The sequence below is a fragment of the Notothenia rossii genome (genome assembly GCF_949606895.1).
Source record: "Notothenia rossii genome assembly, chromosome: 2".
Classification (NCBI taxonomy): Eukaryota; Metazoa; Chordata; class Actinopteri; order Perciformes; family Nototheniidae; genus Notothenia; species Notothenia rossii.
The window spans coordinates 68,819,374-68,835,978 of NC_136904.1; the positions used below are offsets into that span (position 1 = coordinate 68,819,374).

General features: G+C 40.5%; 1 protein-coding gene across 3 annotated transcripts in view; it reads right to left on the minus strand.

Moving 5' to 3' along the window:
• The window catches only part of dnah7 (dynein, axonemal, heavy chain 7), a 106,583-nt gene that overhangs the window by 39,905 nt on the left and 50,073 nt on the right, over positions 1-16,605 (minus strand). For all 3 annotated transcript variants that reach the window (XM_079663851.1, XM_079663852.1, XM_079663850.1), the window contains 8 exons: positions 12,589-12,765; positions 12,246-12,377; positions 9,459-9,680; positions 8,324-8,521; positions 5,957-6,112; positions 4,522-4,690; positions 1,242-1,368; positions 474-693 (listed from right to left, as the gene is read on the minus strand). In XM_079663851.1, coding sequence (XP_079519977.1) covers positions 474-693; positions 1,242-1,368; positions 4,522-4,690; positions 5,957-6,112; positions 8,324-8,521; positions 9,459-9,680; positions 12,246-12,377; positions 12,589-12,765 — 1,401 coding nt within the window. The remainder of the gene's footprint in view (positions 1-473; positions 694-1,241; positions 1,369-4,521; positions 4,691-5,956; positions 6,113-8,323; positions 8,522-9,458; positions 9,681-12,245; positions 12,378-12,588; positions 12,766-16,605) is intronic.

Here is a 16,605-nt window from a genome sequence, read left to right on the forward strand (position 1 = left end):
TTCCAAACCCACACATATTTGCTCTTACTCCGGCTCACCTCCATAGATACACCATACTTGCCAAAATATTTTTTTTTAACCAGCCATGACCAAAATAACCACCCTTGTACCTGTCAATGAACTCCAAGAAATGGCTGAAATGTTGTGTAGTCCGGGGTTCATAACTTTATCCTAAGAACAGCGACAACATTTTTGTTCAACATTTTTTTGATGTAGTTGAAACATTTCAACTTGATCTGAGTTTTATTTGAATTGTCAGGTGCAAATCTGCATCTATCTTTGTCTTTACATTGCCTTTGTATGTATTTAGAAAAATCTGCTTTGCGTTTGTTCTGAACACACCTTAACAGGCCGACTAAGCTTGACTATAGCAATATATATTTCTACTATTTGTATTTTCATACATTTCTATTTTATTTACACGTTTAAGGAGCTGTCAGCTGTTCCACACTCTATGTGGTGTACAATGTTACCTCGTGCACCCAGAGCCGTTTTATGACGCTTGGGTTATCTGCACTCTCTGGACGCGACAGGCAGATGCCTTGGATGACCCTGGAGACATCGCGCAGATTGAACAAGTAATGGGACTTTGTGGGCGTTGGGAGCAGGTTCTTGGTGGCTTCCTCGTACACTGACATGGTGCCCCTAACGATCTGAGAGGTCAGAGCTGCAAATAGCTTGGGGAAAGGAAACCTGTAGATGTAATAGTTAGAATTATATCGTTTATTGTTGTACAGTTTTTAAATGAATACGTGAAGTAAATAAGATTCATGTTTTTTTATCTTTTATCAATGGCTTTAATAATGAGTTGGCAGAAAGGCAAGTATCTTGTTAAAATGCGATATGAAAAGAGATATTTCTTTTTGCAGGTGAGGTTAGGTTGCTTTAAACAATTTTAACACATTTATGTTTACTTGTGCACTCTATGGTTAACACTGTTGCAGTAAGTGAGGAGAAAAAGCACTGAAATTGCCTAATTATTGAAAAACGAACCAATGTTAAATAATTGTTTAATAACTTACATTCATCCTCCTTACTGTAGGCTAAATGATTTTTGGTAAGTCATTATTTACAGATCGTTCTGTCAATAAAAGATCCATAAGCACTACCCAAGGACTTAAATAATTGTTGTGTTAAATGCCCACAAGGCGTTAGAGCAGCTCAGTGGATTATGATTATTCCTTAACATTGGGAACATTTGGGGAAAATCACGTAATAAATTGAACAAGCTACGTAGTTACCGTATGCTGAAATGCCAGTCTGAGATCCTAGAGAAGATTGTATACATGGTCTTCTCATCAAAATCATTAATGGTAATCATGTTGAAGTGGCGCAGGTACCGAGACGTGATGGGGTTTCTCCCTCCGCCTAAACAAGCAGGACAAGAAAACAAAAAATATCTTCATTGAAAAAGATAACACATCTGATGAATATGTGTTAACCATTTTTCTTTAGTGAGACTCTTTGCCCAAAACAGTTTAAAGTAAAGCCAATACTGTTCTATTCTCTTTTTATTTTATAATAATATCGTTATTTCAGTTTTGAAGTGAGTAAAGACTATATGACAGTGCTACATATTACATTAAATGTACATTAAGCTGATGCTAAGAGAACGACTTATACAGGACTGTCTCAGAAAATTAGAATATTGTGATAAAGTTCTTTATTTTCTGTAATGCAATTAAAAAAACAAAAATGTCATACATTCTGGATTCATTACAAATCAACTGAAATATTGCAAGCCTTTTATTATTTTAATATTGCTGATTATGGCATACAGCTTAAGAAAACTCAAATATCCTATCTCTAAATATTAGAATATCATGAAAAAGTATACTAGTAGGGTGTTCAACGAATCACTTGAATCGTCTAATTAACTCGAAACACCTGCAAGGGTTTCCTGAGCCTTGAAAAACACTCAGCTTGGTTCAGTAAACTAAATCACAAGTATGGGGAAGACTGCTGATCTGACTGCTGTCCAGAGGACCGTCATTGACACCCTCCATCAGGAGGGTAAGACACAAAAAGAAATTTCTCAAAGAGCAAGCTGTTCACAGAGTGCAGTTTCAAAGCACATCCACAAAAAGTCTGTTGGAAGGGGGAAATGTGGCAGGAAACGCTGCACAACCAAGAGAGATGACCGCAGCCTTAACAGCATTGTGAAGAAGAGTCGCTTCCAGAATTTGGGGGAGCTTCAAAGACAGTGGACTGAAGCTGGAGTCCAGGTATCAAAAGTCACTGTTCACAGACGTGTCCGGGAAATGGGCTACAATAGCCGTATTCCCATGGTCAAGCCACTTCTGAACTCAAGACAACGGAAGAGGCGTCTGACTTGGGCTAAGGAAAAGAAGCACTGGACAGTTGCACAGTGGTCCAAAGTCCTCTTTTCAGACGAAAGCAAGTTTTGTATTTCATTTGGAAGTCAAGGCGCCAGAGTCTGGAGAAAGGCTGGAGAGGAGCAAAATCCAAGTTGCTTGGAATCCAGTGTGAAGTTCCCACAGTCAGCGATGGTTTGGGGAGCCATGTCAGCTGCTGGTGTTGGTCCACTGTGTTTCATCAAGCCCAGAGTAAATGCAGCTGTGTACCAAGAGATTTTAGAGCACTACATGCTTCCGTCTGCTGAAAAGCTCTATGGAGATGAGGAATTCATTTTCCAGCATGATCTGGCACCTGCCCACAGTGCCAAAACCACCAGTAACTGGTGTACTGACCATGGCATTACTGTCCTCGATTGGCCTGCAAATTCCCCTGACCTGAACCCCATAGAGAATATGTGGGGTATTGTGAAGAAGAAGCTGAAAGACACCAGACCCAACAATGCTAATGAGCTAAAGGCCGCTATTGAAGCATCCTGGGCATCCATAACACCTCAGCAATGCCACAGGCTGATTGCCTCCATGCCACGCCGCATTGATGCAGTAATCCGTGCAAAAGGATTCCCAACCAAGTACTGAGTGCATTAATGGACATTTTCAAATGTTTGATTGTGTTTTGCTGTTATAAATCTTTTTTTTTTACTTGGTCTTAGGAACTATTCTAATTTTTTGAGATAGGATTTTTGAGTTTTCTTAAGCTGTATGCCATAATCAGCAATATTAAAATAATAAAAGGCTTGCAATATTTCAGTTGATTTGTAATGAATCCAGAATGTATGACATTTTTGTTTTTTTAATTGCATTACAGAAAATAAAGAACTTTATCACAATATTCTAATTTTCTGAGACAGTCCTGTATATACAAAAATACTGAAGATATGCCAACGGGAGCAATTTGGGGCTAAGCATCTTGCCCAAAGACACTTCAACATATTGACTGAAGGAGTTGAGGATGGAACCACTGACCATCTTAATGGTGGATCAGCAAATGAACCCCAAAAGCTGCACATTTTTCTCTCATGCTCTAAATAATGTTAAACTATTCCGGTAACCACATTCAACATTGGACATGGACAGGGAAACCAGTTACTGTATGTCTCAGGGTGTCTTAAGGAAAGTTTGAGGACCGCTGACAGACATTCTTCCTACTAGCTACGTGTTGGTCATGTTCGAGGTACCAAAGTTTACAATAGCACATTGATAAATCATTTTAGCCAACTCATATCATTAATACGGCAAGTGTAAATCACCACTATAATGACTGTGAAAAGGTGTTATTTAATTTAAAATAAGGGTAAAACACAAAAGAAGCCTCCTTCATGGTTTCCCTGGGGTGGGTTCATTGTTCCCCACAGCTGTAATGGGCAGCAGCCTAGAAAATTAAATACAACTATAAACAGCAGCAGAGACTGAAGCTTTGAGGGCACCTGAGTGTGGCACCCATCCCCTCCTTTGCTCTCTATTGCAGCTGTCGCAGCCAGATGCCTCAGTTGACATGGGTGCTTTGTGTATACACTGGTAGTTGTAGTAGAGTCGGAAGTGGTAAACACTTGTAAACACCTCAAGGCAGTGACGGGCTGCACAGAACAGCAGCCAGTGGTTTGTGACATTGACTCAATAGCACTTTAGCAGCAATTTAGAGACAGTTGAAAAAAGGTTTTCACTCAAATAGATGCCTTTTGTTGACTTTTGTCAATCTAGGGCTTTGGTATGATTTCTGTGACAATACAGTGGTGCAGGAATGAGTCCAAAAAAATCTGAAATGAGTCAGCATTATGCGACTTCCGGTTGGCTCCGTTGAAGTCAATGTTTTTTGTATGGGTTTTTTGTTAGATGCCCAAAATAAGGTCTGCAGTTATAAGCATAGAAGATATTAACATTTTGTTCTACGACATAAAAAGCTTCAGTTAATATCCCACTGGAAAATGTCTGTAACTTCAATTTGACATAAAAACAGCAGTTGCTAACAGGTGACCAAATTAGACTACTTAATGCTACCAAGCCAAACATTAGCCGCCTTAGCTCAGAGGTGGTGAAAAAATGTCAGAGCTTTTTGTTGAAGGAGCCCTAGCGATGCTTACTTCCAGGTCAGCCTACAGAAATATGTCATCATTGCACCACTCTATACTCTTCTGCTGCTACTCACCCGGTGGTCCCATAGCGCAGATGACCTGGATGTCCACCAGCTTGATCATGGAGCAGTCCTTCAGGTCGTACCAGTTCCAGTGGTCCAGCCACTGGCGCAGCAGCTCCACGGGGGGCTGGGCACCGTAAACCTCCCGGGCCGGCATGTTCACATCATCCACAAATATCACCTGGTGATTAGATATAAGAATAATAATGATACTAATGATAATAATAACACATTCAACTTATAAAGTGCTTTTCTAGATACCCAAAGTCACTTAGAAAGTCAAACGTTAAACAAACAAAGATGAGATGTAGTGAATTAGAAACAATACAAAGAGGTGGGTTTCGAGTGCTTGTTTGAATGATGGCAGGGTGGTTGACTGTCTGATGTGGAAGGGGGAGGGCGTTCCAGAGGGAGGACGCAGCAGCAGATTAGGCCCGATCACCCCAGATCCCGAGCTTAGTCCTGGTGGTCTTTAGGGTGTTTGCATTTCCGGAGCTGGCAATGGGTGGGGTTGTGAGGATGGAGGAGGTCAGAGAGATAAGGAGTAGCCAGCTTGTTGAGAGCTTTGTATGTGGTGATCAGAATTTTAAAGTCAATCCTGTATTTGACCGGGAGACAGGGGAGGTTTTGGAGGGCCGGAGTGATGTAGTCTCTGTGGAGTTCTGGACATAGTGGAATTTATTGATGATTTTGCTGGGTGAACAGTATAGGATGCTATTGCAGTGGTCGAGTCTAGAAGTGATGAGGGTTTCAGCCAAGGTAAAAGAGAGGGAGGGTCAGAGACGGGCAATGTTCTTTAAGTGAAAAGGGTTTGGTGATGTGGCAGGAAGGAGAGTGTGGGCTCAAAGAGGATACCAAGGTTGCGGATCTGAGTAGAGGGGGTGACGTTTGAGCCGTCGATGGTGAGTGAGAATGACTGGCAGAGCGGGAGAGGGAATTTGGGCCAATGATGATTATTTCAGATTTATTGCACTTGAGTTGGAGGAAGTTTTCTTGCATCCATGTTTCGAGATCCGTAAGGCAGGCGGTGAGGGTGGAGTGGGTGGTGGATGTGATGGTTTTTGAAGAGAAGTAGACAATAGTATATTTGGGATAGGATTATATACAAATAAAGCACAATGTTTTTGATATTGACTATTGTTTTTTGTTTAGATGTACAGTTTGGCGCATGTTGCATGTAAATGGACGTATACAAATTAGAGGGTCATGGTTTGACCTTGTAGTCCACATGTCGATGTGTCCTTGGGCAAGATGTTAACCCATAAATGCTACCATAGGAATGTAGCCATCTACAGTATTGAAGTGTATGTAAGTTGCTTTGGATAAAAGCTAAACAAAAAAAATGTACAAATGTCACAATTTGAGTGACCCATTTACTGATATGAATACAAATGGGAAAAGGCATACCAACAAAAGACTTCATATGAACACAATAAAAGGGGTTTACCATTTTCTTTCCCAAAGGGGGGCCAAAGACTCCTTTGCGCCGCTTATCCAGCTTTGACATAATAATGTTTTGTGTCTGTGCCGCTGTGGTCTGGGCTGAGAAGTTGATGAATAATGGGCTGTAGACATCCTTCTCCAGCTGGTTCAAGAGAAAGTCCTGAGAAATAAGACATTGGAAATATAAACAGAGTTGTTTATCATCAAATCTCATAGTGCAGGAGTTTTCACCAAAGAAAAAGCTAGATGTTAATGCTGTTGAAAATGTAAATCTATTTATTGATATGTATTTTCACACTCTATTCTTAATTAGCATGCCAAAGAGCCTGTTCAGGTAGAGTACACATTAAATGGCAATTTCCAGGCTGATCCTGGCAAATGCTTGTGATAAGCTTTGTAATCTAATTAAATGTGGCATTTAGTGAGTATTTCATTAGATCAGAACTGGATCGCAGTTTTAATCCTTGAAAGTGACTTTGTAATGAAGCGGGGAATTAGTTGCCCTCTGAGGACAGAATCTTAAATAATGTTCTGCGTGTCAAAGGGGTGAAATCAATTAATTTTTTTATTCTGTAAGAGGGTTTAAAAAAGGGCATTTCACTTTGATGCTTAAAGAGGCATTTATGAGTGGCCATTCGATAAAATGCCCTTACGGCAAACGGCCTTCACTTGTCTTTTTATAAGAGCAGAAAAAACAAACGTAGTCTAGGATGATCTGTTGGTTTTGATCAGGTTTTATGGTGCTGTTTCCATGTACCATGTGTGTCCAGAGCACATGACATAGCTGGCCTTAGGATCAAGTGTGAAAATAAGTGTTAAATACATCTTGTAGGAGACATCGATGTTTATTGTTGGCGTGTCAGTTTATTTTGTCTAGATTTATCATGCATTATTGTTTTGAACACTTGGCGGGGTTTAGCTGCACGGGTTGTATACATGGGGTCATACTGTAGGTGACAGGAAAAGGCGGGCACAGGAAGAGCGATAACACACCGTTCTTACCAGATGCAGAATCAAACCTTGGTATTGTACAACCTCTTCAATAAACACTAAACTGCATCCAACGACCGTAGTTTGTGTCTCACCTGAGTATTAATGGAGAAATTGGGATATTTAAATGGCCATTACACATGTAGTTAGGTTAAACGTACAATATTTGCCTCAAAATGTGGTGGAATTAAGTATAAAATAGCATAAATGGAAATACTCAAGTAGAGTAGAAGTATGTCAAAATAGTGCAGTAGTTAATCAAATGTACACTATTACAGTCCACCCCTGATGAGCCTCTTTTTGTCTAGATCATCCAGTGGCAAGGCCTCTCTCTATCTCACTTAACAGTGAGTTAAGGAGACTTGTGTCTGATTGTACTGGGGGTGATGTCATCATTTTTGGTCTGACTGCTGGTGCTGCTCCTGCCAGATTTGGGTTTACAGCCACGGTCTGCTGGTAGAGGCTTGGGACAGGCAGGCAGGAAGTGGAGAACAAGGCAGCTGATCTCTATTCACCCCAGAGTCTCAAGTTTGAGCACACTAATGAATGAACTAATGAACCGTAGTGAAGGAGGGGGGGTAAGTCCTTGATATAAAAAGCTGAAGGTCTGCAGAGATACTCAGTATTCCTCCAAGGTGGCCCCTTTCACACCTGGTGAGTAGCTGTGTTGCCTCCAAATGATTTCTACACTTCCCGAGGCCGGAACTACAGAAATAAATGCTCACTCATGCTACTGGAAGGTGCTGTTAGTAGCATAGGAGGTTTTGGTTGAAAATACCAAATCTTGAATGGACTACACAGCGGGTGTACATGAATGCAACTCAACGACGCTAATTTCAAATGTATTTAATATTGTAGGGGCGCCTTTAGGTAACACAAATCTGTGGACGACTTTTGTTTGTTGTTAAATTCCATTGAAGCCATTTTAACATACACGTACACATACACAGAAAGCATACAAATCCAACTGTCCAATCACATGTTGTATTATCCGTTTTGTTTCGGTCTTCCTCTGTATTTTATCATTTGTCTCTGTTTAACGTTCTAAAATCGTCTTTTGTCTGTATCAAGGACAATGTTTTTGTCTACACCTCGTTTATTACAGCAAAACAATGGGGACTTATGGGAAAAATTACAAAGTACGTGTTAGTCTTTCTGACAAAATAAAGCTACTGCAACACCTAAAATGTGTGCAACATCTTTTAAAAGATATTTATTTGTTCTGTTTGGTCACTCAAAAATATCAAAATGAATGTTAAGTAACTATTGCTGATAGAAAATATTGTGGCTGTGGTACTTCTGCATCATTCTCAATTTGAATAGCTTTCTGCTCATCACAAACACACGTACATTTTCCCAAACTTTACATTCATAAACTCACTGTGATGTAGACACTCTTGCCAGTCCCGGTGGGGCCGATGAATATGGTGGGTTTCTGGTGGGTGATGAGGAGCTCCATCAGTGCCATGTAGCGCACCGTGTTCTCAGTGGGCACGATGATCTCATTGAACTGCATGTCTTTGCATAAGGGGGGAGCCGCCTTCAGCTGATCGGTCCACAGCTCCCACCTGCCCGGGCCCTGAAGAGGAAGAACAAAACAGAACAAACTCTTATCTTATTGACCCGTTCATACCAATTGTCTGCAAAAATATTAATGTTATTTTATTTGTGACCATACCTACTTTTATCCTAAAACCAAGTTGTAAGGGCAAATCTATTTTTTTCTAAGATGTAAAAACGTGCCGTAACAATTAGCTCGACTAAAAAAATCTTGTAGGAAATATAACCATGAAAATGAATAACATTTATTGTAAAATAATTACAAAAATATCACAAAATGTTGATCTACGTATTATACATTTTTGTCTATCAACACCTTTTTTCAAAACAGACTAAGAAAAAGAATGTCTGAAATGTAGTTCATACAGTATGGGGGAATTGGACTGAGTTTGGTTTTGCTTTGAACACAATGCTTTGTTTAACATCTTCCATAATAAAATAAGTATTTACTGGCAGCAAATTCATGCAGGTGGAGCCATGTAACGGAAAAATAATCCTGACAATATTTAAAGGTCACACAAAGATACAAATGTGCATTTATTCTTCCACAGTGTCTGGGGAGAAAGAAAATGTAATACAGGAATGTTTCTCTTTTAGTCTAGTGCCTGAGATCCAATCTAGAGGAGGATCTCTTTGTTTGTAGTCAGTTATTGTCATTTCAGAATCCTTTTGTCTCCCTATTTTTTATGCAGACTCCCAGCAGAAAGCATAGAGCCTGGCACATTCCGTCAAGAGATTGCACCTCTTGTATCTCCCTCAGGCTAGAGGACCAGCTGTCTATGACGTCCTTCTTAACCTTTAGAGGGCGTTTGTAATGATTTGGATTCTAAACATGTGATGGCATGAAGCAAAATATGTTAACGACCCTTCATAGTTGGTTAAATATGCTAACAAACAGAGTATTGGGCAGCACTGACTGTAGCTCAAAACTAATTTCCACTACAAGCCCTGCCTACCTCTTTAATGAAGCGATGCTGGTAGACTGTTTCCTCTGAGGGCAGTGCCACTGTGAACTGTTTGGCTGGAGCCTCCACGGTGGCCAGGATGCCATGGAGGGCGCGGGTTTCGTCACTCAAAGGGCCGCTCACTACCTCCCTGACCACGGCGTCAAACTTGACCCGTCCTGAATCATCACAGCTGGCACCCACTGACCACACCAGGCAAAACACAAAGATTCCCTGTTGAAAAGGAAAGGACAAACGCATGTATATCAAGTGGTCCATGACAGCAGTTATGGATAAAACAACAACCATTGGTGACAGTTAAAGAATAATTGTACCTAAGTACAAGTATATATGGCAACTTGTTTTAGGTTTAAAATGGTACACTGACTTGCTATTGTATACCATTTTGGGTTCTTGCATCATATTTATGACAAGCCATTAGACAAACAGAGTGTACAGGAGTTCATGTATTTGTAAGCTAAATTACATTAAGAAATGTGCCGTATCTCTTTCTTTCCAGCCTCATGTTTCTCTATATTAATCTTGATATCAATATTTTTCAAGATTATGCTCGTATAGTAAAAGATATATGTAAATATATACTATTATACTGTCAAAAGAGTAAAACATCAAAAATCCTAGTGCAAAGATGTTTGCCGTCAAAAGTCTCATTGCACCGGCAAAGTTTTGAACATAAAAAAACAACTATTGACTTGATTAAAATGTACAGCAGTTGTCTAAATGCTTTAATCAATGTACAGATTACTTTGAGACAGACACCAGAATCCACAATGGAGCGACGTGTTTGTTGAAAAGAAACCCAGTAGGAATACTGCAGGAATTTGAAATGGCCCATCACGAGGCTTAGCGGCCTCATGATGGCTCCTGCTGTTAGGAGGCTGATTAATTCACACTGTGATAATGACTGGCTGAGAAACATTGGAGCGAGGGTTGAAAGACATTCGTCAGCACGCCACATGGGGATAATAGCACTGCTTCCACAAGACAGGATTCAGAGACAAAAAAAATCAATTGGAACTCAGGCAGGGGGCAGAGGAAAGGGCTCATCTTCTCAAACTTTTCCTAATCCTGTGCGGAGGTAGAATGCGTAAAAGGAAAACGGCAAGCTTTCTGGTCATTACTGAATCTGAGTTTAATGTTTCCTAAAATAAATGTGGATATGTTTTTAAATAGCAATGCAAGAGCCAATAACTCAGTTCATTATTTTTATTTTAGTTCTCAAATCTGTGAACTTCTTGTTTTTATTTAAAGATGTTGAGTTTATTGGAGTATGAATGAAGCTGAAAATAACTAAATGTATCTAAACATATGAGGGATGTGTCCAATTCTCTCTTTCAATTAGTATAACCTCAGAACATAATGGACATTGTTCGGTATGTTTTTTTATTTCTTTCAAAAAGACAATTTTTTCTAGCTAGGTTGTGTGTGATTTAGACATTGGCAACGTGGATGTATTAAGAAAACAACAAACAAGTTTGGGTCCTGGTTTATTCTTATAAGCAATGCTCAATGGTGCCTGAAGCTTCCACTGGGAAGTAAATTAGCTTCAACAGCAGCTTGATTTACAATAATATGGAAACTGGCGATTAGCTTTCCTATCGATCGATATATGGTTCATGCAGTTTAGTTTTGCAGTGTATCTGGTCCAAGGGGCTATTGTAAGTCCCTTTCATGATAGAGAGCTGTCTTTTTTCCTGACTTACTCTGGATTTCTCCTGCTATTAATCCTAGCAAACCACAGATTTGAGTCAATCAGACAGTCTTAGAGGTCGCCAGGGGACTAGCAGGCCAATGCTGAGGGAATGTATTGAACACATCAACAGTCAAATGAGCCAGAATTCTCTTTAACTAAACAAAGAAAAAACTGAGGAGGTTTATTTTATGATTAATATTTTTGGTTTAAAGTCAGCACTAAGCCTCAAACGGCAATGTTGAATACAACGGAGCAGTACGGAAACTTGGTATGATCATGGACTGAATTTCAACTGCCACATTATAGATAATTACCAAGTAAGCCTACAATCACCTTAAGAATATAAAGGATTAAAGGATTTACTTCTTGGCAGGATTTGAGGAACTTGTCCGTGCATTTTTCTTCGGTAGACTTGATTACTGTAACAGTGTCTCACAAAAAAATCTATTAGAAGTCTGTCGCTGATTCAGTGTGCTGCTGCTGGAGTCTTCACTAACACCAAGAGAATGGATCACATCAATCCAGTTCTGAGGACTTTTTGTTTGTCAAACTATTGATTTGGTTTGTTTATAAAGATTTACATGGTTTAAGACAAAATACATTTCAGATTTTCAGCTACATTAATACACCCAGAAGGCTCAGGTCATCTGGGAAACTGATCGTTAGGAAGCAGCGTCCATCTATCTATTTATCTATGTTTAACTGTATTTTAATTACCTTTGGTATTTTTCTTTTGCACTTTGTCTCTGTTTTTTTATGTAGTTCTTGAAGTCTTGAATGTCTTTTTGGTATTTCTTCGCAGTTGTGGTTTGATTTTTTTCGACTCATTTTGCAGGGAGGCTGAATCAAGTGTCATACCAGAGGATTTTTAACATTCGAATGTTGTTAGACTTCTTTTGGGGCATTTGGCTTGTCCAAATAACCCATCATGATAGTTTTGTGATGCTGTAGTGTAGCCACTCTTGGGATTATAATATATAATTAATATAATATTAACATAAAGTATGTTATTGTTAAGGATATTAGAGCAATACAATTTATTAGTATCATTAATAGCAGTAGTAGAAGTGGGTGTGTCCACAAACCTCCAACCAGGAGCAAACATCATTTTCATGCATGCTTTTCATCTTTGCTTCATCATGGAACTCATCCATCATACAATCCATCAGATTCATCAGGGACTTCACTAGATTGGTGTCAGAGGTCGGGGACAGCTCCTGAAAAAGAAACAAACGTTCAAACTCAACGAGAAGAGATTCAGAAACCTAAACTATTTCAAAACCATTATATTTTGCTATACCTTGCAGAGAAGAAAACACATTTATCAATATGACATTCATGTATTTTTGTAGATGGCAAGAGAACATTTAAATGTTTTGGAGTAAAACGCTGTACAACAAACAGTATTCCCTGAGGATGTTTCGGCACCTTGGTGGCCTTTCGAATGAGCAGAAGGCAGGCTGGCAGTATGCGGTCGAAAAGGCCAGTGATGAGCTCTTTGTGCGCTGCATTGACTGTGGCGGGCAGGGTATTGAACCAGGACAGCATAAGGGGCCGCCAGCCCAGCATATGAGGCTCCATGTAGATCATACCACAGCGAGACACCTGTTGTAAAACAAAAAACATCTGAAAAGACACATCCAAACCACTGGTACTAAACATAAAGAACAATCAATTGCAGTACACAACTATCAGACCCGTAATGAGTATTACAAAAGGATCATTATCAGTAAGGTATTGGATGCATTACGGTAAATTATGTGTTGACAAGCAGTGCGGTGCAGGTGAGCCTTCTTGAAGCAATTTAATTACTTCAATTAGGTTTAGTAGCAGGGCCAGGCTTCATCCAAACCTCTAAACACCTGCTAAACTACTCATAACGGCCCGTCCACACAGTGGCGTGCGTTTAAGCTTGGCGGTGGGCGTGTCTGAAGCTTGGGGAGTTCTCGCGAGCAACGCGACCAACAACAACCCCTGACATACAGTTTACAAAGTAAACTGGATATAAACTCCCCAAACAGGCGAAAACCTACCAGTTTCACCCACTATCTCTGCCACCTCCCTCCATGCCTGGCCCCTCCGGTTTGTATCCCGGTAGGTGAACAGGGACCGCTATGATTAATTTCTCCTCCATTGTTTGGAATATGAGGAAATGACCTGCGCTGTGTCTCTCCCAGCATACACGGGGTTTGATTGGCTAGCACTTGTACTGGCAGATTTGCATAGACAGGATTTTATTGGCTGATGCTTCCACCGAAGCTTCAGAAGCTTCAAAAGTTGAACATTTCTCAACTTTTGCAGCGAGCCACGCCAGCAAAGCTCCGCTTCGCTTCCCACAATGCAGTTCGGCGAAAAGTGACGTCACCCCATTCAAGTGAATGGTGAAGCTTTTCAACGCACGCCGCTGTGTGGACGGGCCTTGTTTGTTCCCAATTATCCATTCCCCTTCCTAGACCGTCTTTACCAACTTCTCTTCATTCTTTCTTACAACCTCAATTCATTCCTCCATACCTCTCTATATCCCTTGATCCCTCCCTCCCGACATCTCTTCAACCCTCTCCCTCCCTAGTTCCACTTTCATCCCTTTCTTCCTACAGTACATCCCTTCCTCTTTACATCCATTAATCCCTTCATCCCTCCCTCCCGAAATCCCTTTGACCATCGCCCCTCCCTCCTGACTCTAACATTCATCATTCCCTCTTTATATCCCTTCCAAAAAATGTAAATGATAGTTTCCGCCCAAAAAAAACTATTACTTATAGTGAAAACCACCCTTGAATGATGGGATAGTAGACTAACAGCTTTAGGAATCCAAACTATAACATATAATAAGTAACCCTGTATCAAGATTGATGCAAAACAAGTGACATTTGACCTTTTTAGCGCTAATTCAGAGGCTCAGCGTTAGACTTATGTTTTGTTTCGGTAAAAATTGTTTATATCGTGAGGCAGCTGAGTTTCTTCCCGTTAAGTGGGTATTACACATTAATAGGTTGTTAAATGTTAAGAAGCCCTCAGACACTGTTTCTTGCAATATGTTGCTTGTTGCCCCGGAGGCGGGGCTCCCGGGCTTAACAGGTTAATCCATTTATTCCTTCCTTCATACATCCCTATGTTTCTTCCTCGCTAAATCCATTCATCCCTCACACCTGACAACCCCTTCGACCGTGCGTCCTTCCCTCTTGACATCCCTTCATCCCTTCCTATCTTCATCCATTTGACCTTTTATCCTTCCATCCTTCCTTCCATCCCTTCAACCATTCATCTCTCACTTGCAACATTCCTTGGCGATTCATCCCTCCCTTTGACTGTTCCTCCATCCCTCCCCACATCCCTTCATCCCTCCCTCCCAGGATCCCTTCTTCCATTCCTACAACCTGCCCTTCATCCCTCACTCCCTTTATCCCTTCATCCTTACATCCCTCCCTCCTACCCTTTATAAAACTTTCCCTACATTTGTATTGACGTTTCATCCCTCCCTCCACATATCCTTTAACCCTTTCCTCCCTACATCCCTTTGACCCTTTATCCCCCCCTCCCCACATCTCTTCAACCCTTTAAATCTCCTTCCCTAGTTCCCCTTTCATCCCTTACTTCCTAGATCCATTCATCCCTCCCTCTTTACATTCCTTCAACCCATTCATCTCTCCCTATCTACATCTCTTCAACACTTGATCCCTCCCTCCTTACATCTTTTCAACCATTCATTCGTCCCTCCCAAACTAGATCTCTTCGACACTTTAACTCTACATCCCTAGTTTGCTTAATCCACTTATCCCTTCCTTCATACATCCCTTTATTTCTTCCTCCCTAAATCTATTCATCCCTCACACCCGAATTCCGTTCGACCGTTCGTCCCTCCCTCTTGACATCCCTTGACCCTTAATCCCTTCCTACAGTATCTACGTCCATTTAAACTTTTATCCTTCCTTCCTTACCTCCCTTCAACCATTCATCCCCCCCTTGCAACATTCCTTGGCGATTCATCCTTCCCTATCTACATCCCTTTGACTGTTCATCCCTCCCTCCCCACATCCCTTCATCCCTCCCTCCCCACATCCCTTCATCCCTCACTCTTTATCCCTTCTTCCTTACATCCCTCCACATTCCTCTCTAAATCCCTTCTACCCTTTATAACTCTTTCCCTACATTTGTATTGACGTTTCATCCCTCCCTCACTCCCCATATCCCTTCATCCTTTCCTCCCTACATCCTCTCTCACCTTATCTCTTTCTATGGAATCTGTTTCATATTGTTGTGCCCTATTCTAGGTACAGTCTGGGGGCTTTATTCAAATTCGGTTAACACGTCTGAAATGGAACCCCCAACCTGAGTTTCACCTTCAGTTCGACCTTCAGACAGACATCCCTGATCCGTTTTCCACTCTTCCCCTTACATTCATCAGTGCTCAACATTTGATACCTCCTTCAATGCAATCTGAAACTAACATGTTGCTGTGTGTGACATAGTCCTTGCTTGACAACTTGCTTGTAACATGTATAGAGTTCAACAAAATAGTTAAACTATATTTTTTATACTGGTACATTCTGGAAATGAGGGTGTGCTGATACAATCTCTAATGAATTCCAGATGACTATATTACAACCTTTCTTAAAGAGAAGTTTTTAATGAGATCCCGTAGCACCATAGCAATAGCTTCAGGAAGGAGTAAGAACAAAGAATAAAGATGAGCTGAGATGGGATAAGATATAATGTATGAGCTGAAGCTGAAAGAGATGTGCAGATGTGACAGGAGAAAAAAAGAAAAGAAGAAGAGTGAAGTTTTAAATTGAAAGGGGAGAAAAATAACTCTAATAGACAAAGTGAGAAAGAGTGCGCAAAAGGGATCTATCACAGAATGGGGGGGTTCACTGTGATCAAAAATGTTTATGCCTCTGTATTCAGCATGATGAAAGGAACAGATGCAGGCTATAGAAAACAGACGTCTGTTTAGTAAGAAGAGTAGAGCAAAGGAGATTTGACGTTATCCTCTCAAGGCATCTATGTGTAGCAATCACAAGCCTTTGTTACTGCCTGACAAAGAACCGTATGGAAAGAAGATTTACAAAAACAATCTTTTGTGAACTATGAAAGAGTGGATTGCCGTTTATTTAAAAAGGATTTAAAAAGGTGCGTCAACCCTTTGATCTCTTTGTTAACAAAGATTTGAGTTCATTTATCAAAGTGTTGAATATTATAGAAGTTATGACCTCTTGGTAGATGTTATCATTGGCTATAAAAAGAAGTGGCTTGTGCTTAGAACACTTCTCACTTAATCAAAGACTTGTCCCAGTAAAATTAACTGTACTGCAAAAGGAACTAGACTATTACAAATCTGAGAAAACAGGGGAAATTATCAAGTGAAACAGAGAAGACATATTTGCATGCTGCCTAGCTTAAACTAGATATGAAAGGAGGGGAAACAAAAAGGTGTAGATGCAGGGA